Below are 24757 nucleotides of genomic sequence, written 5' to 3' on the forward strand. Positions count from 1 at the left end.
AGAACCCTGCTCCAAAACTAATTAGTACTGTGAGCTAACAGATACAATAATGTACATAGTTGCAATCGTGTTTGATGTAGGGCTGCACGATATTAGGAAAACCTACGATATTCGATAACAGTGCTTAATATTGCGATATCGATATTACTCATGATAAATGAACAAATACTAAATTATGCAGTGTTGATGTCGTCTGGCGTGTGATGTCTGCTCTGGGTTCAAAGCAAACAAAAACTAATGCATGAATTACATTACAACATAACATTTTATTGCAAAAATATGCAGCTGCACCTGCTACTGTATTAGCAGCAAAACAACAAACTGCATGCATGCAGTTTCTCGGTGACTTTAAAACATCACCACCACCATAAAACTTTTTCCTCATGCTCCAAATACAGAAAAACATCCCTTACCAGGGTTTTTGAATAAATAAAAAAAAATCAGAAAATAAGTTTAAATGTTAAATAATAGTTAACATCACTTAAATGCAACAGCAAATTCTCTCATAGCTACTGAACATTTTCGCCACTTATGTGGTTATGATATAAGGCTGTTGCTGCTATTGGGAAGTGAACTGTGCTGGCCCAAACTAGGAGAATATTAAGATTTTCTGAGGGAAAGAGAAAAACAATTGTCTACCTTTCAGAAGAGGAACTGGCAAAAAAACTGCATGTGAAAACGTTTGTTTTTAACCCCAAATTGAACAAGTTTACATAGATCTTAAAAAGCAGCTCAGATGATGAAACTGCAACTATAATTCTGGTAACAAGCTAACAAATTGAACTAGCTCCTCTTAAGATAACCGGCTAGCAGAGCTTCTGACTGACAGTTTATGTGCAGCAGCAAATCAACTATCCTGATTAACAAGGTTATAAAAGCTCATAAATGGAAAATCACTTTGATGTGTGGGGGAACTTTTCCAGGCCCTCTTTAGCAGCTCAGGGTGGGACTGGAAGGAGAGTGCTGCTGTAGCCTTTTATGGGCCATTCCCATCTGTACCGGGCCGGCCCGGGCCGGGTAGTGTAGGTTGTTTACATATCTGGGTGGCCTGGTATTTTACCGGGCCAACCAAGGCTCATTCACAGCCCTCTTCTCGAGGGGGTCTACTTCAGGCCAACCAGGGCCAACACACCCACTGCTGGCAGCAAATTCAGACCTTCCATTAGAGCAAGCCTCTGATTGGTGGGTAGAATCAGCCCACATGGGCTTAAGGCAAGGATGTGTGGAATCAACCGGGCCGACTGGGGCTACCCGGCCTGGGCCGACCCGGTACAGATGGGAATGGCCCATTAGCTGGAAGCTAACCGGAGCCAGAAACCTCAGCACAAAGTGCGTTCGTTAATCTGAGCCAGCATGACGAACAAGGGAAGCGAGCGGCAGCGGAAAGCGGAGATAGTGGAATTTTGGGGATACAGTCTGTGCTGGAGCGGGTGAACCAGGCGGCGGCCCGGCGGCCCAAAGTAAGCGCAGCACAGGAAGCTCCGCTCAGCAGCACCGTCTCCGACGCTCCGGTGTCAGCGCGGAGGAAGTGGTGGTGCCGAAAACAAGAGCGGTTATGCAAGGCTGGCAAACATCTCAACCTTCGGATGGAGACAGCCGAGCAGCGCGGGGCAGCTCGTAGGGGGCGGCCGTATTACGTGAATGGACCCATCTGATTGGCCGCATGTCAGAAGGGCTACATTTGATTGGTCAAATAACACTTCCGCGTAAAAAACAGAGCTGGTTTACAAAACGTTGATGTATGACACGGATGGAAATGTTTGAACCAAACATTTATCGCCGTTTTGGACGTGCTTTGCGATGGGCCTATCGCACGTCCTGTTATCGCGATGACGATAATTTTTCGATATATTGTGCAGCCCTAGTTTGATGCCACATCAACGAAACTGTTTGTGTTAAAAGTTGGGTTAATGAAAATTCATCAGTTTGAGATAGAGGAGTTCAGAGACAGAAATCTGAGTAAGAAGCAAAGATGGAGACAACAGATAAAGAAGCATAAACAAGAGCAAAGATGCAGCCCAGAGAGTTGGACAACAAACTTCAGCAATGAAAATTGTTCAGGTAATTTCTAATACCAGTGCAGCAAAAAGGAGCATTTTTATTTGATTTTTATACTTCAAAGTTATTACAATGGAGAAAGATGCAGTGTTAGAGGCCAAGAAAAAGATAACATTCAAACAAAAGAAAAGATGGCCACAGATGCAGCTATGAGGACCACTAAGGAAGATTAAAACAAGTTAATAAATGCGTCAATCTGAGGTAAGAATACAACAATGTTAAGGCCTATCGTTAATCCCACAAGTAGTTCTTGGAAAGTTTATATTTCTCTTTTTAACTTATGAGACCCCAGGAAGACTAGCTTCTGCACTTAGGCAGAAGCTAATGAGGATCTCAATAAAACGAAACGAAACTTCTCTGTGAGGAAAGAAATCAGGCAGAGGAGATGAAACAAAGAAAGGGACAAGAGCAACGAAGATGAGAATGCTGCTGGAGTCCAATGAAAGCTGCTTATAAACGTGATGTAAGGTATGATTAGTACAACATAAGACTGTCCATTCGGTAATCCCCCCCCAATATATAAACTCCCCCTGTACAGACATATGTGGGGGGGAATTCCCCCTCGTTTTTAGAAGTGAATTTCAGGCCCTGCAGAAATAAATAAGCATTTACATCTCATGCGATTTCTCTGACTTTACAGATATTTAAACATCTAAAGCCAGTATCTCACTGGGCTGACTACTAGATGGAGAGACAACTGAATTTACGTTAAATACTTTAAAGTCAAGTTAAAGTCCCATTAGTCATCACACACTGCTGAATTTACATCTTCGCATTAGACTCATCCCCGTGGAAAGCGTTGAGCTGCAGCTGTGGCCGCGCTCAAGAACTATTTGGTGGTTTAAAACCCCAGTCCAACCCTTAAAGCTGAGTGTCAAGCATTGGGTCCCATTTCGTGTGTCTTTGGTGTGAACAAATATGGCAAAAATGCTCTAAAATGTTAGAATTTGTTAGCCTGGCAAGCCATCCTACGACCCATAGGAAAAGTCAGTTGAGGGGCAGAGTTGTGGTTGTCTTTCAAACAGTTTTTGCATGCTTTTGGATAACCAACAATGTGACATACTCACCACTATGGATGTTAGTCAGCGGTGCAGTCCACCATGCACCGTCAAAGAAGACACAAAAACATCCTTTTTCTAAATAAAGAACTTGAGTATCTATATCTGTTTATGTTTATGTTTATGTGCTTAGCAGACGCTTCGCTTTTACCCAAAGCGACTTACAACAATTATTTTTTAACCTATAGGGCATGTTGTGATCTGTGGGGGAAACCGGAGTACCCGGAGAAAACCCACGCATGCATGGGGAGAACACGCAACTCCACGCAGAAAGGCGAGTTTTGAACCTGCGACCTTCGTGCTGCGAGGCAACAGTGCTAACCACTGCGCCACCATGCAGCCCATATCTGCTCTTGACTGAAATAAAAGCCCAAGTCTAAATAGTCCAAAGCTGATACCAAAGCTGTTTCAAACGAGACGTCGTAGTCTTAGCTGTTTCGCTCTGTTGCATTGGCTGACCCACCAAACCGATGGGTTGGCCTACCAAACCAACAGAGTGCTGCGATTAGCATGCCACCAGACTGGCTGCGGCTGTGGAGGTTCCAACGGAGCACAGCTAGACCAACACGCAGAGATAATCATTCAAACCATACTTCTGCTACTGTCAGTCTAGATTTCAAGGCTAGGAATCTAAATTAATATCACTATATGCAAATAAAGTACAACATACCACTGGAAATTCAAGACTCAGCTTTTGGAATCCGTTTGAATGACATTGTTTGCACAAACGGTCTAAGAGTTACGGTAATTTATGTATGGAAGCCATGTTGCAGTTAAAGGGAAATGTGCTTTTAATCACAAAAGTGACTTAAAGAGCAATTTGCAGGTTTGAGACTCCCATGAACACATGTTTAGAAAAACACAATAGAAACTCGTTTTAAACATTTTTTACACTTACATAAATTATTTAGGCTTTTAGAGTCATTTTTGTGAGAAACTTAATTTTTTTTTTTTTTTTGCCAGACCAAGCGACATCAGCTGAGGGAGTCCTGTTAGCTTAATCCAGAGAAAACTATGGATTCTAATGGTGGCTCTGACACAGAGGAAACTTTAAATGTTTATAATTTTACTTCTGATGGACCAAAACCATAAAGTTATGAGTTTGCTGCACACCCCAGAGAGCAGAGACAAACCATCAGCCAACGTAGAGAGATTGAGAAGCAGCGGGGGAGCAGCAGGTGAGTTAACAATGATAGCTTAACTCGTGCGCTAACATCATAATATAGTAAAGATTACTATCATGTACCAGACAATTAAAATACTATCGGTCAGTTAAGATTATATTAATACCAATTAGCGTCTGGCAGCTGTCTCATACTCGTTAAAATCCGTTCACGTAACGTAGTTTAGCGCTTAGAGAAAGGGAGAGAGAGAGACGCCTGTGATCCGGTTCTGGAGCTCATGCGGGCTTCTGTGAGCTGGATCCGACCCAGACACCAGCGAGCCAGTCGAGCTGGTATTTTCAAAAGCTGCACGTGATCCTCTCCTGGTGGTCCAGGCGGCGGTTCTGATCCAGTTCCGACCCGGAAACCAGCTCCACTGGCCCGCGAAGACGTAGTATATTTACCGTAATTTCATTCACAATTTGGTAAAGTTGTCTCACATGTCCTGCATATTTAGACTAAATAGAAATGGCTTAGAGACACGTTACAGATGCTTGTGACGATTCTGACATTTTTGATTTGCCGCACAAATCTTTTGAAAGGGTCAAAATTCCAACATGGCTGCAAAGATTTTTTTAGGTGCAGCAGCTTCCTCCCACACTCTAAAATTAAGCACAATAGGTTAATCTGTGACTCTAAATTTTCTGTGTCCCTGTGATGGACTGGACATCTGTCCAGACATTCCCCAGCCTCTAGCTCCCAACGAACCGAGTGAGGATGTTTAGAAAATAAACGGATGGATTTGAGAGTTTCAGATAATCTGATTCCCGTAACCAGCCAGTTGTTTGGAGAATCCTCAGAATAAAGTAATATTTTATTAATGTAATCCACAGACCGCTGTGTCCAGCACTGAGACTCTGCTTCACCTTAAAGACAAAGATACTGTCTTTAATTAATCCAGAAAGATGCCCCCAATCAGAAATCAGGTACATTGAATATTCTAATTAAAGATGTGAATCTACGCAAGAAGCAGGCAAGTTAAAAAAAATGAAAAGGACAGAGGTAGCAGGAAAAGGAGCACAGGTCCTACAATGTCTCAAAAGTATCAGTTTCTGGCAAGGTGTCAGAGGAGCTCAGGTTTCTGACTGGGCTGCTTCAGCACATCCACAAGCAAGCTCTAAATGACAACGCAGAGATCATCTTGTTTACATATATTTAGAGCTACAGCTATCAAATATTTTTGTAATTGAGTACTCTATCGAATCTTTTATCAATTAATTGAGTACTCTAATAAATTACCCTTTTGTGTTTGTAAACCATTATATCAAATAGCATGTTTTAAAATGTGAAAGACCTCTTAAAATGAGCAAGTATTTGCCAGTTATTCTTCAAGTTTTATTCAAGATTAATTTCCAAAACTTCAGCACTTCAGCTTTACTTCACAGTAAACAAATGCCTGTGCAAAAAATAAGCATATAACCTGAGCCGATTTTCCCCTCGCGTGAGAATCTACTAGCTTGGCAAGCCAGACAAAAACTGGGAGGATAACTAACTGTTGAAGTAGCGCTGCGAGCGGCTGCGGCCCAAACAACACCAGAACCGCTCACGGTGCATGCGCAAACATGAGCCAACATGGCTCGCCAGCTGTTTCCCTATTAACACACGTCCGTTTTAATTTCTACATTTTTTTTTCTCACACAATAACAAGGATTGTCGAGAAAGCATGATTGCCGTGGTTATGTCAAATTATACTGATCACAAAACATTTATTTACTTTCTTTGGTTTTCCTCCGCCACTCATAAATACCTGTGTTCTCCTGCAGCAATCCTGAGGGACAACAGATATCAATAACAACACAATAAAAGTCAGACGTGTTGTGTAAAAAAAAGCTATTTTTAGCACATTTTTAGGTCCGACGTGTTGCTACCAGACGTACGGTGTGAGCTGAAACTGAGTGCTACAAATTAAAAAGTCGCACAGTGTCCGCAAAATATATAGAAATACAGGCTAAAATGCATGATCTTGTAGAGGCTCCGAGTCCGCTTGCAGACATTTACATGTGGATGTTTCCTGGTCAGGTGCTGCAGCATCGAGGATGTGGTGTTGTGGTAAGCTAAATCCATTTTACAGTATTTACACTGGACTACGTTTTTTGCCTTGCGAAGTGAAAAATGGTCCCACAACTTTGACATTTTCTGTCTTTTTCGCACTCCACCGGGGTCCACGTTGTTCGCCATGGCTTAAGAGAAAGTTACATTACATTTGCTACTCGCGTGTGCAGTGTGTATGTGCGTCACTTATTTCGGTCCGGGTGAAACATGACCCCGGGCGATTGCAAAGCCATGAATTAATTAAACATTAATTAAACGAAGCCTCGAGGCAGAGAATTTGACTCGAGGCTTTTTTATACTCGAATTATTCGAGGTACTCGAGGAATCGTTTCAACCCTACATATATTACAGGTCTGGAGATCCTGACGACGTCCCGTCTTCGTTGAGACTTGTCGTAGTGGATTTAATCACCACCTGCTCTTCATGATACAACATGATGACACAGACTGAACTGGTTTGTCATGAGAAGACAGCATCCGTTTATCTTAGCTGTGTCACTTACTGGGATTAGAGGGTGTCAGAGGTGAGCGTGAGTCAGTCTGAACAGAATGACTTCACCCTCCAAAAATCTGAGTCCACTCTGGGTCATCACAACACGTTTACCTTCTCATTTATTATAAACCCAAAAATGAAAAACTAAAAGTGAAAATGTATCAGACTTTACATCATTCCCTTCATTTCCTCCACATTTCTCATCACAGGAAGCGTGTTTCAAGCTGTGCGGAGCACTAAAGGACTTAATTTCCAGCTCTGATTGCTATCCTCCTCCAGAAGACAGCAATGACTACTTCTGGATGCATGCAGACCTTAACTCCAGGTGAGAATTTGTTCAAATTGATTTGTCTCCAGTGTTTGACAGGCTCTATTTGTGGCAGCGGCTGCAGCTGAGGGGTGGCAGTGAAATACTTTGTGAGAAAGAAGCTCAGTTAGCATAGCATGAATACCACAACAAACTAAAAAAATGTAGCATGCTGTTCTCTAACGTTACATTAATATTATGTTAAATAAAAAATACAAATGTTCTTTATAGTATATTTAGGTGGTCAAAACCTGTTGGGAAACATATATTTGATTATAATAGATAAATACTAAGATTTCCCTGTTCTCTTTGTTATTAATCCTTTTTATAAAATGACTATGCTCATTTTATCTTGTGGTATATAACTTGTCGTACTTTCCTGTGTTTGTTTATGTTATGTTGTTAACGTGTGTTAATAAATGACTAACATTGGCTGATACCAATATTGATGCAGACATATCTGGGAGGAGTTCAAGTATCTCAGGGTCTTATTCACAAGTGAGGGAAAAATGGAGCGTGAGATTGATAGGCAGATTGGTGCTGTGTCTGCAGTGATGCGGGCGTTGTACCGGTCTGTAGTGATGAAGAGAGAGCTGAGCCAGAAGGCAAAGCTCTCAATTTACCGGTCGATCTACATTCTACCCTCACCTATAGTCACGAGCTTTGGCTAGTGACCGAAAGAACAAGATTGCGGATATGAGGGGCCGAAATGAGTTTTCTCCTCTGGGTGGCTGGGCTCTCCCTTAGGGATAGGATGAGAAGCTAGGTCATCCGGGCCACCAGTTGAGGTGGCTCGGGCATCTGGTCAAGATGCCTCCATTGACTCATGGGTTCCCTGATGGAGCAGGCACGTGCAAATACATGTAATGACCGCTTAGAGACTGAACAAGCTAGAGGCTAATGCTAGCAGCTAGCCGCTCTAATCGAGTATGGTGCGATTCATATACGTTTGTCCCCATCGTAGTGCATCGATTAATTCATTATTTTCCTCAGCTCTACTGAGCACCCCAGCTAAAGAAACCAACAAACTGACTTAAACTTGCACCGATTGGTTCAGTGGTGTGTCTGACAGAAGCAGACTTGCAAATAACGTGACTCGGCTGAGAAAAAATGTTTGCCAGTAGGCACGTCCAGGAATAATGACGCAGGTGGCAAAATGCAAATAGACGGTACTACGATCTCCGAGCTTTGGTAGATCATCATCACTTTATAATCCTTAACAATCTTATATCGTCAGATCGCACAGCCCTAGTTTTACCCTGCTTCAACGCACTTAATTTCAATCAGCGGGTGATTAACAAGCTTCTGCAGAGCCTGATAAGCTGCTCCACAACTGGTGTAGGACTAGAGATACCGGCTGTCGAGGCCCAGAATTGAATATTCTTGATATAGACTCAATATTGCAACTCCAAATTAGAAAGTGCCTGCTGCCACTGGATGTTTAAACGGAGTCAGAGTTACAAACTGGGAATCTGAAATATTCAAGTGCCAACCCAACAAACAGAACATCAAGAGCAAAGAAACAAGCTGTTAAGTTAATGTTTGAAGCAGCTCTACCTATCCATTCATCCATCCTGATTTTCTATGAGAGAATACAAGTGCAACAACAGGTGACTCTTCCCATCATGCGGCTGAATTTAATTAGCAGTTTTCCAACTAATCAACAGGGGAGTAGAGCAGCGTACCGTGGTTGAGTAAGAGTGTACCAGCTGTGATGGTGAATTAGGACACGAGACATCTTAAGTCTGCAAATTAACATGTGGGAACTGGCGGCTGGGGAGTTGAAGGGAAAAATCAGAGGACCAAAATAATCAGAGGCTGGGTACTCCCAAACATGTGGCACTGGGTCATTAAACAAATGCCACGCATGTTGTGCAGCCGTGTTTCTGCAGCAACAGGTAAAGCTGACACACCTTTTCATTTTTTGTGAATGAGTGAGTGTGTCCAAACCTTTGACTGATTCTATTAGTAATGACAGGAAAATGATACAGAAACCCTGAATCGGTCATGTTAAATCTGCTCTCAGACAGAAATCATTGGATGTGTACGTCTAAAACAGGGGTCAGCTCTGTTCAGGATGGCGATCCCAGCTATATGAAATTAACAATCACTGACAACCTAAAAGGGGTACTTTACTCATATTTGTAATACCTGTGCAGGTGTCTCTAGTAGGAAATAATGCCTTAAGTTCACCACCTATTTCTACCAGAAGCTAATGCAGGAGATAGGTGTAGGAGACTCAGAGTGACCGATTATTATCAGAAAAAAATCATAAAAAAATGTTAGAGTGGAATGGCTCTGAAGATAATCTTCTGAGGTAATCCTGCCATGTGTGGTGTGCTGGGAGCATTGTGGTCTGCGCAAAAGGATGTGGGGACATCTCAGATCACAAATCAGGGAAATCATGTTGGATTATCTTTCCCTGATTTTGAGGATGAACCAGCATGCCACCATGTGACATGTAGCCAACACAAAGTTAGGTGATGGACGCACGCTGCAGATGGCAAAGGGGATTCTCCATCCACCGTGTTTGATCTGGAGACTTTGCAAGATTTCCCGTCTGATCAGGAAATGTGCATGAGTTAATTCAGTTTGTTTGTGGTGTGTTTTTGCCGTGTAGTCACACACCACGCTCCGCAAGACCAAAACTGGTATATACCCGAGTTTCCCATCCAGTCATCCAACCTTTTTAACATTTTGCCATGTGAGCAGGGTCCAAGTGATCACTTAAGATCTTTGTTTGGCTTTTCCTGGGGATTGTTGTTAAAAATACAACATAAAACCCTTAGTACATTTTAAAAGTAGAGCGGAGGATCTTTTCCCTCTGAGTGGATCATCTGAATCATTGATCTGCATAACAATCTTTCTCATGAAGCTTCCACGCAAGGCCATACAGTACAGGCCAAAAGTGTGGACACACCTTCGCATTCAATGTGTTTTCTTTATTTTCACGGCCATGTACATTGGGAGATTCTCACCGAAGACATCAAAACTATGAATGAACACATGTGGAGTTATGTACTTGACCAAAAAGGGTGAAATAACTGAAAACACGTTTTATATTCTATTTTCTTCAAAACAGCCACCCTTTGCTCTGATTACTGCTTTGCGCACTCTTGACGTGCTTCAAGAGGTAGTCCTTCAAGACTGTTGGAAAACCATTTCAGGTGACTACCTCTTGAAGCTCATCGACAGAATGCCACTCTTGCCGGTTTTCTGCTCAACAGGTAAGCTAAAGTTCGGCATGCTATTTGGAGAAAATCCTTTCAGACACTCCTAGAAGAAGTGCTGCAAGGCTGGCAGCTACTTGTCAACAGAGCGTGCCTTTTTTCAAAACGTCGAGAGGGCAGTTCTTTCCTGAAGAAACATCCTCCGCCATATCTTTAATTAAGCTATCAGAAAGTAAACAACATGTTTTTGGCATCTGTACAACGTGTGATCTTTGGAGACAACCTTATTCAAGATAGCTAAGCCAGCCAGTTGACCTTAAACACAACCCTAACACTAACACCATCAATTTTATGGCTTCTGAGCTAAACATCAATGTGACGGTAGTAGACGTGGAGTCATCCACTACACATACGCTGAGATCTGAAATCACACAAGACTCAACATTTGATCAATGCAGTTCTGTCCTTTCTCAGCATCGTAGTTAAAACTCTGACATGAAAGGCGACACCAGGCCATTTCATTATCCTGTTTATCTATTTCTGAATAAACAATAACATTTTATGTTAGACCACTGGACTTTCCAGCTCCTTCACGTGAGCTCAAAGGATTCTGTTAAAGAGCAAGTAACGCCTAAATTAACTTTTTTGCTGATAACCTGTATAGATGAGTGTCTAACGGTGCTGTAGAAATGTGTAATCATTAGTGTGGCAGTTTAGTGCAACTTACTTTAAATTTAATGTTTCAGCTCAAAACCATAATTATATCTCCATCTTCAGGTTAAAACTCTGCTCCACAGTTATCTAGAACCAGCCACAGCTGATGGCTAAGCTGGAAAACGTCAGCAAATGACTAAGTGGCTGCACCGCACTGGTCTCCAGGTGAGGCAGCTGCACCTCCACCTGACTCAGCCACTTATCTGCCGATATAACACGTTGGCGCTCTGAGCCGCTCACCTCTTTGAAAAAAATGCCCTCCTCCCCTTTTCATCTAATGAAATTGCTGCTAACAGGAAATCCTCCAAAATGCTGCAGAATCTGTCTGCCTGTCTGCTGAGCGGTAAGTCTTGTGTGAGTGTGTGCTTGCGTGCGAGGGCGCTCGTTAACAATTCGTTTTTAGACTGAGAAACTCCCGACAGCGCACGCGGGCGGTTGAAGGGGGTGCGGTCTATCGCTGCCATCACCGCGACGCCTCTTTCTGAAGCGTTTTCCAAACAGGAAATGTGGATGAAATACGTCTCCACCTATGCCTTGACTCACACTTTAAATATTTGATAGAATGAATAGTGCCTCAGTTGGTGACCTTTGTAGTGATATTTATCATCACAGCTAATCTAAGAGTCTTTGATCTCCTAGAGCGGAGAGCTGTTGCCTTAGCCTAGAGGTTTGGTGGAAACAAGTCTGTATTTAGTGTTCAAACACTCCACATCTTTAGTTTTCAGAAATGTTTATGCTTCATAAAATTCATGTTGGATGACTTCATAAAATCAATACCCTCAACACCAGAGAACATGTGACCCTTATTGTTGCATTTTGCCTGGAGCAAACCCCGCTCCATTAACCAAACTCTTTCTGAAGCCTTTTTAAAACAGGTGAACGGTTTTCTCAGTAAAGAGAAAGCATCCTCTACCAGGTCTGAAGACTCCCTTAATGACTCCAGCTGACAGAGCAAAATGGAAACTTACCCAACTCTTTGGAGACTGGAGACACAGCAGAATTCTCCCCAATCTTAGACAGTGCATCGAAATACATCTTTCCTGCCACAGACATTGCTGAGAAAAATAACAAAATGGCCATGAATGTTTGTGGAAAATAAACTCAAATGCCAAGTAAAAATCACAGAACAACACTGATTGTTCACCACAATCTTCAACCCCCTAGTTAGCCATTTTTGTGAAACTGTAAATGTGTAACAGTGTGGAAAAAGAAAAACTCACCGCTAACAGATTTCTCATAGTTCTTTCCCAAGTTGACCAGGTTTCTCAGGCCTGGGTTGAACTGATCCATCACGTTCTGGTTGGTTTGAGAGAAGAAGAAAAAAAAATGTTATAAAGCATCTGACTAAAATAATGTCAAACCACTATTTCTAAAAGTCAGCAAACCTAAATTATGTTTTTTTATTTCAACCTAAAATGTATAAAATGGTCACTATAATGTTTATATAAGATTAGTTGCTGAGTTGTTCTGAGTTTGTTTAAAACCGTTTCACTAAAAAGTTTAAATAATTTAAAACCCACCACGTGTGCCTCAAAACCTTTAGATACATTACCTAATTCTGGGCATTTCTGGTTTAAATCTGTTTGTGATTAAATTTATCTGACTTATTCAGATTTGTCCAGGCTTTCATCTTATGTAAATGTGTTGTTCAAAATAGGGTTTAAATGTAATCATTTTATGGCTCCAAATAGCAGCAAAGCTTTTTGATAAACCCCGGCAGTTAATGTGCTTTTAAATACCAAAACAAAAGATAAAATAACTGAATAATATGCCTCAAATGCTGAATATTTGGCAGCATTAATCTGTCCATCCTTAATGCATATGAGATCAAAAACATTAAAGAGTGAAAGAAAAACAGAAACAATAACAATATCTTGAATTTAAAAGAAGTTTTTTCAAACATCACTCAGACAAAACCAGCCTCCTAAAGATAAAAGATAAAGCTAGATAAGCACAGATTTGGGGTTTTAGGGATAATATAGATTAGTTCAAATCAGACTAATCGGGCCACTCTAACCTGCGATATGAATATTTACCAATTCTGATTTAGCTCAAGCCATAAATAATGGATAACTATGTATTAAATTGTTTCCATCAACTGTAAAATTGTGAATTTCAGACTTAAACAAAACCACCTGCTTCAAATGTTTTCCAAAACGTTTGATTGTTTACTCGCTGACTGATTAACCCAAATATGCTGAATTTCAGCTGATTTAGTATTTTGGAGCATTTCCATTAAAAATACTCAACATTTCTTTAAAAACACATGTTTAAGAGGAATAATCACATCACTCATTAACTCAGAATCTGATGTTCATTTGTGTCCAAAAACGAGAAAACCCTTGTTAACCACAATTACTGACAGCGATCAAAGTTTCATGAGTTGTGTAGTGATCACCTGTTTATTGCTTAGACCTTATTGTCAATAAGTGATATTCAAACTACAACTGTGACCGTTTGATAATGAGAAATCTGTAAAATTGCACCTGCAGTGACTCTTCAATGGATGTTCTTGCTATAAATGAGTTTGTAACATCAATAAATCCAGAAACAGCAGTCGTCTGTCAGTAGGCCTGAGCGGTATTACCGTATTCAGCCGGTGTTAAATAGTAACGGTGTCAGTTACAATACTGTCATAGAAAAAGTGCATGTAGGAGTGCACGTGGGAGATGAGGATTAAAAAAAAAACATTAAAACAAATAAAAAAGATGATAAAAGTCATTTAATGTATAAAACGGATGAGTGGTTGATTTTTCAGTTTTACTTCTATCGGGCATCTGGTCAGGATGCCTCCTGGACGCCTCCCTGGTGAGGTTTTCCAGGCACGCCCAACTGGGAGGAGACCCAAGGGAAGACCCAGAGGGACTCTGTCTCTCGGTTGGCCAGAGAACGCCCCCCCGACCTGACACGGACAAGCGGCTGAAAATTAATGGATGGATAACTTAAATAGTTTTAAATGTTTTAAATTTCAGAGGCGTTCCATAAAGTTTATGAACGTGACGTCATCGCATGAGGCGCCAAGAAAAACATGGCGGCTTGCACATCAGCTAACTTGGTGCCTAAAAACAACACAACTTCTTCAGTTTGGGAGTATTTCTGGTTTGAAGCAAACTTAAAAGGAGAAGAAGGAGGTAAACACCGATGAGGTAGATTGTGCAAACAAAAGACGACAGCGAAAGACGCAGGCCCCGTCGGTACAGCAGAGGAGCGAGCCGTGCTTAAACAGGGTATATACAGCAATCCTTAAGTAAAATTTACTACTTTTTAATACTTTTTTTACTACCTTCAGAATTTTTTTAAAACCATCACAACACTAAATTGAAAGTGTTAATCAGCGACCTATTTACACATATTTTAACATATATAACATACAAAAAGAATAGACTTAGAGACTCACTGATGTTAACAACGTATTGCACATATTTATTTTACTTAGAAAATAAGCCAGGCACTTCTGTTCAGCGGTTCAGACAGTTGACCACGAGGCCTGAAATGATGCAGAACGACCACTGAATAACCGGATATGCTAAAGTAGGCCTGCTCGATTATGGCAAAAACAATAATCACGATTATTGTGACTGAAATTGAGATCTCGATTATTTAAGACGATTTTTCAATTTATGTAGATTTTTATTTTTTTATTTTTATTCAGTCATAAAACTGCTCAGGGCACAATCAGGGCAAAAATAAACAAGAAACAAGATGATCACTAAAATAACTCCTGATTCCCAGTATAAAAAGACCAATATACTTATAGCTCATAGTCTATGACCCAAGGGCTATAGACCTTGGTTTACCTCATTTAAGTCTAACCAGTACAGACCCAAATACCAATATCTTGCAAATACTGACAGCAAGAACTATACTGTGGCATTTATAACAAATACATGCAAATTGCTGTTCACTAAATGTTGCATAGCATTTATTGAGTCATGTCAAGGTGCTGTAGGAGAGTGCACTAGCACCATGTCCTCAGAGAGATAGTTATCAGCGTGAGGAACTTATTTCTACCTTATTTATAAACTATTTATTTACAAGTCCATCAGTTACAGTAATATTTGTCCCAACCACAGCTGCACCCTCCAACCCGGTCTCAGCAATCAGGGGCAAGCTGCACGTGTGTTTAGCGTGCCGCACGCGCACATTTAGCCGTTTGTATCGGCTCAGGAGTCCGCAGGTGCGGTGTGTGTGTCACTCACTCTGGTTACTCCAACAGGGAGCCGGCTCCGAGAGCTGTCTTTAGCGACTGACACATCACTACATCATTCCCTTTCCTAATGTCCTGAAGAACGGTCCAGAGCGCAGGCGGAGTGTTTAGCTAACCTGCAGGAAATGTCGACGACAGTTATCCAGAAAGTAGCTAAGGGTTACCAGAGATGTTTCTGACGTGTTCGCTAGGTACTTTTAAGATTTAAAAAGTCAAGAAGGGGGTCTGAGAAGCTGTTAGAAATAGCGTCAAAGTCGCTAAGTTGGCAACACTGGGAGGAGCGCTTCATTTGCAACTCAAGGCAGCGCAAGTGGGAGGAGCAAATAATCGGCTTGTTTTGTTTTTATAATCGTTCATAACATTTCATTCGGAATATATTTCTATGTCGATGTTCAGAATACGACATCTGATAGTCTGAAAAAAAATAATACCTAATTTGGAAAAAATAATACCTCTGAGACCAAATTTAACACTTAATGGCCTTAAATTTGACTATTTTTATTTATCACTTTTTAATACTTTTTAAAACCCCGCGGACACCCTGTTAAATTGCAGACTTCTGTAAGGAGCCTGTTATTAAAAGAGACAACAACACACTTTTCTAGTGGAAGTAAGCAGCCAGTCTTCCACAGATGGGACTAGCCAAAAGTACCCAAATGTTGGTGACAAACTCATCGAAGCGGGTTGTAAGTAGTCGGTCCACAACGTCCTAGGTTGAAGCCGGAAAAGGTAAACATTCAGGTATTTCTGGTGAAAAACCTTTTTATAAGTGTTTTTTTAAAGTAGTTAATATTATGTGTGTTCTGTTGTTGTTTTGGTAAAAGTGTATGTTATTCTGTTTCTGAACAGTCAAGGACCAAACCAACAGGTTGGTAATTCCACTTGAGGCTACGTCATCATTTTTAAATCAGCCCCAGTAATACCGTACACCTTAGTACAACATGGAGGAAGCTAGACGGTATTAAAACTTGGATACCGCCCAAGCCAATCTGTCAGTTTGTAATATTTTATATAAGCTATTCTTTCCACTTACATCCATTACTGCGAGCATTGCGTAACTATTATATTTCTGTGAGCAAGAGGTGATGGCTGCTGAGGAGCTTGCTGTATAATCTTACCACACAAAACCCACAACCAACTAAATTATTAAACCTGGAGTCTTTTTCCTGCGTTTCAACACTCCAACGAGCTGTGGGGGCTGCTCTAACAGGAGAGAAGCAAAGAAAAGACTTTAATCTCTCTCTCTCTCTCTCTCTCTCTCTCTCTTATTTTCCCTCCTCCAGTTGCTTATATTCACTAGATGACCAGTGGAGAGCAGCTTTTAGAGCAGAAGTCAAAACTATTGGCGGGTTTAAAAGAAACAGGTGACTCTTATTTTCTTTTACGTCAGTAAAATCATAGCGTGAAATAATTAGGCCACATTGAATCAAAATGCAACTGATTTAAAAAGGCAGGTGCCTGAAATATGCTAAACATTCCTAAATCACATATTGCTAACACACCAACAAATCTTCCATGTAGATGGTTTAGCTCCAGAATCAAAACTAGATAAAAACGTGATTGTCAGCTGCTACCCACAAGGCCATGCAAGGGTCTCCCAGCCTAGACATCTAGACCAGTGTTTCCCAACCCTGGTCCTCAAGGCTGACTGTCCTGCATGTTTTATGTGTTGCCCTTGTAAACATCAATGTTTCACGCACCTGACTTAAATGAACGAGTGATTAACAGGCATCTGCAGCACTTGAAGTAAATCAGGTGTGCTGAAGCAGAAACATGGAAAACATTCAGGTCAGTGTGCCCTGAGGACCAGGGTTGGCAAACACTGGCCTAGACTAACCGTATCAGCAGCCAAAAGATTTTGTTGTGCAGGTCGCTCCAACCACGCTCCTTTGCCGCCTAAGCAGGTCTACCATTGGCCCAATCAGTTTTGTGTCTGGCCAATCACAACACTGTTTGTTGGGCTGGCTGAGCACCAGAGCTGTGACACAGAAAACTACAAGCATGGCGTTGGTTAAGGACAGGAGCTCATTTGCAAAGTAGAGGCCAACCGATGTATTTTTAGTTTTTAAGGCCGATGTCGATACGGATTTTTAAAGAATTTTGTAATCGATGGACAGCTGAACTCTCACTGTGTGCAATAGAAATTAAATAAGTCAACAAATCTCTTAATATTTATTAAACTTCAAATATTAAACAAACTCAAAACATAAAAAAAACTGTTGGGGTCCTTCGGGCCCTTTTTTCTGGCTGGAACTAGGAAAAGCAACCACATTTCTCCAGTGCTGGTTTCTCTTCACTGGCTCCCAAACTCATACCGGGCACAGTTTAAAAATCTGCTTTTTGTGTTCAAGTATTTCCAAGGCAGTGCCCCCACCTACTTAGCGGAGCTCTTAATCAAGCATGTTCCCTCAAAGTCATTACGGTTGGTTGGCCAGAAATTGCTTTTCGTCCCTCGCACCCAATTTAAGACTCGTAGTGATCAGGCTTTTCAAGTCCTTGCACCCACTCTCTGGAACCAGCTCCCACTCACAATCAAACAGTCCCCATCACTGGCAGTCTTGAAGAGCAGGTTGAAGACTCATTTTTTATAGGATGGCTTTCTCCTAAAGCTTTTGGTTTCTGGTTTTTATTGTTTGTTCTTAGCTTTCTTTTAACAAATTTTAATTTTCTTTTATTAAAATTTGATCTAATTGGCATTTTATTGTTCTCACACATGTCTATGTTCTTATTTAGTTTTTAATGTTTTTATGACTTGCTACTTTTATCTTTGTTACTTTTTATGTCCAGCGGCTTGGGCCCCCTTTGAGGGTGGTGGAAAGCGCTATATAAATAGAATTGATTGATTGATTTTCAATCTAGTAGAGGTGACAGTTGGCCACAGAGGTGCCCGATTTATTCTTTTATTTATTTATTTATTTGATTTATTAAATGGGCTTTGAAAACTCATTTCAGCCGAAGGCCAATAAAGAAAAAATTTAATATATATCAGCTCAATTTATTGGTTGGCCTCTATTGCAAAGACTTTGGCATCAACTTTGGATGATTTAGATTTGGGATTTCCTTTAAGACAAGAACAGATAAAAGCTCTTAAATCATCAATTTAGAAAAAGGATGCATTTCTTTCTTCTTTGGCCGACTTTCGTAGCGGTGAGTGTGACGTGTTGTTTGATGCTCTGATTGGTCCTAGTGCTGTCCAGTTGCGTGCGGAGGCAGTTTGAAAGACAACCGTAGATTTCGCCGTAAGACTGTGTTGTTTCATTGTTCATGTTCATATCTAATGCTAGGGAGCATTAGATATGAACATACATAGGGTGGCTTGCCAGTATCTCCAGAATATTGTTAGAGGTGCAAACAAGTAAGACTTACTCTAAGTTAAGTGCTAAAGCCGGGAGTACACTGTGCAAACTTTCACCCGTAGCATTTAGCACCATCTCAAACTGTACAACTTCCTCACAGAGCAAAGCTCACAAGTCATGTTCTTGCACTGTTTGACTCAATGCTCGGATGCCACCTGGCCTCTCACACTGTATGTGCTGTAAAAACACGTCGGACCTAAAAGTTGGCTAACAGTAATTTTAACACGTCAGACCTTTTGAGACCAAAAACCCTAAAGACCCAGAGGCTGTTGTGTTGTTATTGACTTGTCTGTGGTCCTTCAGGCTTGCCATAGGAGGACACACAGGGGGTTATGGGGGTTGGAGAAGGAAAAGGAAACAACGGAAGTAAACAATGTTTTGGGTTCCATTTTATTTGAGACAAACATGGCAAACTTATTTTCTTGACAATCCTTGCCATTGTGAGCAGAGAAAAAGTGTAAAAATACGAAGACCCAATGTGGGTTGACCCAAAAAGTCCTGTGGAGCTGGGTTGGTGCATGCCTTGTGTGGGTGGTTCTGGTATTTTTGAGTAACAGTGTTGCTTTAACAGTTTGATACCCTCACAAAGAATGAGCAAAATATCCAATATGTTTAATATTTGTGCGACCGCATGATTGCTGATCGGGAGCTGGTCATGAGATGGTAGTCGCCTCTCTTAAACCCTTGTACACTACACGACGCAAAACTCGCCCCGACCTCAAAGATTCTTGCACGAAAGAAGAATCAGCTCAAAATTAGCCAAAAAATGCAGAGTGTGTGTCCGGCTTGTGAAACTGTTAATAAAAGAAATATTTGACAAATTAATAGACATGTGAGGGAAATTATTGTAATGGGACTCACTCATGATATTTTATTGATAGAATAAGTTCAAAATCACATAATCCCAATTACAGAAAAAAGTATTCAAAATTACAGAAGCACCAATAACATTGTTTAAAAAAACATATCCTTACAAGTCACTAAGTGTTAAATGTTCTAGGGCTCACACACTGCAACCAGTGTGTTCGGACCTTCAACTTATGGGGTTTATACGGCTGTCATAGTGACACAGCACTTTACAGCAAATTATAACTGGGTGTGTATGTTCATGAAAATATAAATATATATATATATATATATATATATATGTATAAATATATATATATATATATATATATATATATATATATATATATATATATATATATATATATATGTATAAATATATATATTACACACACACACACATATAAATATGTATGAAGCAGCTGGGATTGGAATCAGCTCCTCTATATCCAGGTAGGATGCCTTCCCCGGGTCAAGGACGAGGTCGACTGTAGCTTCCTGGGCGCTCTATAGGTAGTGTTTAAGTGGAGGTGGGGGTCTATGCTCCCCCTCCACTGAGCGCCCTGACTTAAAATTAGTGTGGAAGACCTGATGCTGCCAGGGCAGACGGCTCCTCTGATGGTGTTTCCTTGCCTTACCTTACTTTGCTCATCTGGACTCAGCCAAATATAATTTTTGCACGCGTGTGTGTGTGTGTGTGTGCGTGCGTGCATGTGCTTGCATATGTCTGTTAATGTTTTTAACCTGTTATGGGAATCTGGGGTCATTTTGTAAAGCACTTTGTGTAGCACTTTGTTTGAAAAGCGCTTTATAAATAAATCTGATTGATTGATTGATTGATTGATTGATGATTGATTGATTGATTGATTGATTGACTGCCTCAAGTGAAATTTAAGTATCTCGGGGTCTTGTTGACAAGTGAGGGAAAGCCGGAGTGCGAGACTGACAGGTGGATTGATGCTGCGTCTGCAGTGATGCGGACGTTGTACCGATCAGTCATGGTGAAGAGAGAGCCGAGCCAGAAGGCAAAGCTCTCACTTTACCGGTTGATCTACATTCCTACCCTAACCTATGGTCATGAACTTTGGGTAGTGACCGGAAGAACGAGATAGCAGATAGAAGCAGAGGAAATTTGTTTTCTCTTGGGACTCCCTGGAGGAGTTGGCCCAAGTAGCTGGGGAGAGAGAGACGGCTGGGCCTCTCGGCTTCGGCTGCTGCTCCTGCAACCCGACTCCGGATAAGCGGTTGAAAATGGATGGATAATTAGAAAACAATTACATGTAAAAAAAAATTCATGCATTTAATCAGAGCTTGCATTTCAAGCAAAGCATAACCTTCGTCATTGCACGATTTCCTGGTAGACCGGATATCACTGACGCACACGGCAACGCACAGTGCTCTGCTCACGGCTACTAAAATGGAATCATTTGAAGAAACTGCCTTGCTTGGACTATTGCAGTATTTGGGAAAACACGTCAGCCTCTTCTCTTGTAAAAATAAAAAAATAAAACTATATTATTTTATAAAAAAAAATAAACTTCCTGAAAACTATGGAGTCCGTGTCACGGACATTTTTCAGAGATCGTCTCTGATCTCTGCTGCTGCCAGGTGGCACCGGAAACTTTACAAAAGTCGAGATAAGCAAAATTTTTAACATTTATGTAACATTCGTGCAGTGCAGAAAGCACCAGACAGAATAACATTTTGCTCTTAGCAGTTTGTTCTGAAAGTAGTCAGACGAACAGCTGGGAGAATGCTCCGCGTTCTCACTACCCTGTAAATGGTCACAAACTTTTTTAATTTAAATTTTCTAAACAATTCTGTTGATTTATTATATTTTTGTGAGATGAGTGACTGTCTAAACAATGCGTGTGTTACTGTAAAACAGCAGCTCGGTAGGTTGAAGTGGTCATTGGCTGACTGGGAGCTAAAGGGGCTGATGTTTACTTTCAAGCGCATCAGGGGCAGTAAGGAACGAGAAAGTTGTGATCAGGCTGCAGACCACACCAGATTCACTGCTGCAGGCGTGAATCTTTGGGTCTGCAGCCATCCCCTTCTTGACGTGACAGCGGGACTTCCCATGTAAGGAATGTCCGCTCACCTGTTCACTCCTCAGGTGTCAGATCATTAATTCCTCGTCATGATCTTTTATCTTCCCATCATCCTCCAGTCATCCAACTGGAACCAGTTAGTGTTCCTGATAATTGCTTTAGTCCTGCTGTAACACTGATTGTCTCAGTCTCAAAATATATCATGCATGGTTGGTATTAAAAGTTAGTACATTTAAGTCTTCAATCATTTTTGTGCTCATACTAGTCTAATCTTTAAGGACTTTTATTTATACATATGCCTTTACTACATTATAAGAAATACAAATGCTAATAAAAACACCCAATTATACAAACAAATGAAACTGGAATGTTTTGACTATGGTGCAAATTCAGAAATTCTAGACAGAAAGACCATTTAAAGGTTTAGCAGGTGTTTTCTAATTACAATAATACATTTTTGTTGATTTGGGTCTTGTTTAGTGATGCACCAATATGAAATTTTTGAGCCGATACTGATTTTCAATAATAATATCACTGTTATGACCGATAACCAATATTTGTCAATACCAATGTACTGACAATAATGTTTCTAAAATCATCAGATTTTGTATAGAATGAAAATGATTACAGCTAAATTTATGTTATTATGTACCCGCACTAGGGCTGTCGCGGTTGAGGAATTCCCCCTGCGGTGATTCAGGGTGGCTTAATATTGCGGTGTGCGATATTATTGCAGCCCTTTTTTTATTGCAGTACTATCTAAACATAATGTTTACACATTTAAAAAAGGTTAAAAATTGCTGTGCCTTCTTTAATAACACTTTACTGAATGCAGATCAAAGGGCAGTAACAACACAGATCGCAGTAACGTTTGTTTCTCCGACAGTCAGAGTCCGACTGAACTTAAAAACAACAAAATTCATGAGGTTAAACTTTTAAATGCAAATTTGGCTGCAGCATCTAACAAATAAGAAACAAGCCCCCATTTTGTTTAGTTGTTTAAAATCAAGCATAAAAAATTACATGTACCGGGCACGCGTGCGCCGGGGGGCGGGCGCACTATCATTTCACTTTCACACACGAATGACGGTGATTTATAGCTCGGTCACGTCCTTGTTACCCACAAGGAAAACCAGCATGTTAACCATATACGGTTTGAGAGAGGATCTGAGAGGGGTGGCAACATTTCCAGCAACACTGAAAACCCTCTCGGATGGTGCGCTCGTTGCACTAACGCACACGTACTTGCGTGCGACTCTGGCGAGCAAAGGGAATCTCTCCCGGTTGTTGCCCCACCATGTCAGGGGGGTTTCTTTAGGGTGGATGCATTCCTCCTGCAGGTAGCGAGTGAGCTCCAGCTCGGCTCAAACTCTCTTCGGGACGGTTGCAGAAGCAGTGCTTGTCCGGGACTTCAGCAGGTCTCCGAGCATTTATTATTATTTTTTGCCGCTGGTGGCAGCTCTGTATCGGCTAAGGACCCTGGCTGCGCAGCAGCTGACGTACTGAAAACCAAAGTGCTCCCAAAGGAGCGAAGTAACGTTTCGTTTTGATACCAGTGCAGCCATCCTTCTCAACATGCATCATTGAGTTGAACCAAGTTCAGTAATCGCGGTGGCCCATGATGCAGCGCGGTGGGCTTCTTTATATTGCGATATTTCATTTTTGCGGTTACCGCGACAGCCCTAACCCGCACCACACATTTACGCTTCTGAGACGATTACAATCACTGTCACATAACTAAACAAATACACATCATCACCCCACCTCACTCTCTGAAATTGATAAACAAATGGAAACAAGATGGAAAAATGATCGGTTATTAATATCGGCTTTTATTTATCGGACATACCGATATGTTAAAAAATGACTAACATCTGCCAAATTATTGAGTAATCGAGGCGGGAGATGACAGTACATTGCACCAGGAGCTGGGTGGCATGTTGTTTTAGGTATGGTCTGATCTTTCGTATGTTATACAGCGCAAAGCGGCTTGAACGAGCAACAGAGGCAACATGATCTTTTAAGGTCAGCTGTTCATCAATCACAACACCCAGATTTCGAACTGCCTTTGAAGGAGCCAGAGATAGGAAGTCATTTTGGATTGAGATATTGTGCTGTACGGATGGTTTTGCTGGGATGACAAGTAATTCAGTTTTAGAGAGGTTGAGTTGGAGATGGTGGGATTTCATCCATTTTGATATGTCAGAGAGACAGTTTGATATTCGTGCAGAGACAGTGTGGTCGTCCAGTGGAAATGACAGATAGAGCTGGGTGTCGTCTGCATAGCAGTGGTAGGAGAAGCCATGTGATCGAATGATCTCACCCAGTGAGGTGGTGTATATGGCAAAGAGAAGAGGTCCTAGTATAGAGCCCTGGGGGACTCCTGTGGCAAGATGGTGCATGGTAGAGGATTGACCAAGCCAAGATACACTGAATAATCGTTCTGTGAGGTACGATTCAAACCAGGCATGTGCTTTCTCTGTGATGCCCATGCTAGAGAGTGTGGACAAATGGAAGTCATGGACGACAGTGTCAAATGCAGCCGATAAGTCGAGGAGGATAAGCACTGAGGATTTGGCAGTCGCTCTAGCTTCTTTTAAGGATTCTGTCGCTGCTAACAGAGCAGTTTCAGTGGAGTAACCCTTTTTGAACCCAGATTGGTAAGGGTCAAGCAAACAGTTTTGTGAGAGGTATTCTGTGATCTGCTTGAAAGCCACCCTTTCAATGATTTTGGACAGAAAAGGGAGGAGAGAGATAGGTCTGTAGTTCTCCACATGATTTGGAGGAAGAGATAGGTTTGTTTTTAGCAGCGGTTTAACCTGAGCATTCTTGAGAGTGATGGGAAATGTACCGGATGTCAGTGAAGCGTTGATCACATGTGTGACTGCTGCGGCTACTGTAGGAGCAATAGCTTGGAGCAGCTTAGTCGTAATGGGGTCGAGTGGGCATGTAGTAGGGCGGCTGCACGTGAGAAGCTTGGACACACAGTTCTCAGTGACAGGGGAAAAAGAGGAAAATGAAGCAATAGGGCTTGAGATGGTTGGGCTAGAAGGAGTTTGTGGTAGTGAATGTTCAGGAGTGGCCAGTTGAGTAAACTGTTTGCTTATAGCTGCCACTTTGTCATTGAAGAATGAGGCAAATGTGTCAGCTGATAGATTGCTGGTTGGAGGTGGAGACGGAGGGATGAGCAGCGTTTTGAATGTTGAAAATAGTTTCTGAGAGTCAGTGGAGCTGAGAATTTTGTCTGCTTTCTTTGCATCAGTGATGCTGGCAGAGAATGAGG

The 24757-nt window shown here is 41.3% G+C and overlaps 1 protein-coding gene across 1 annotated transcript in view; it reads right to left on the reverse strand.

Moving 5' to 3' along the window:
- Nucleotides 1-24757, reverse strand: part of baiap2l1b (BAR/IMD domain containing adaptor protein 2 like 1b) — a 63870-nt gene that overhangs the window by 35229 nt on the left and 3884 nt on the right. The window contains exons 2-3 of the mRNA XM_070542716.1: nucleotides 12235-12310; nucleotides 11983-12069 (exon numbers count right to left, since the gene is read on the reverse strand). Coding sequence (XP_070398817.1) covers nucleotides 11983-12069; nucleotides 12235-12310 — 163 coding nt within the window. The remainder of the gene's footprint in view (nucleotides 1-11982; nucleotides 12070-12234; nucleotides 12311-24757) is intronic.

This window comes from Nothobranchius furzeri, chromosome 12, assembly GCF_043380555.1.
Source record: "Nothobranchius furzeri strain GRZ-AD chromosome 12, NfurGRZ-RIMD1, whole genome shotgun sequence".
NCBI lineage: Eukaryota > Metazoa > Chordata > Actinopteri > Cyprinodontiformes > Nothobranchiidae > Nothobranchius > Nothobranchius furzeri.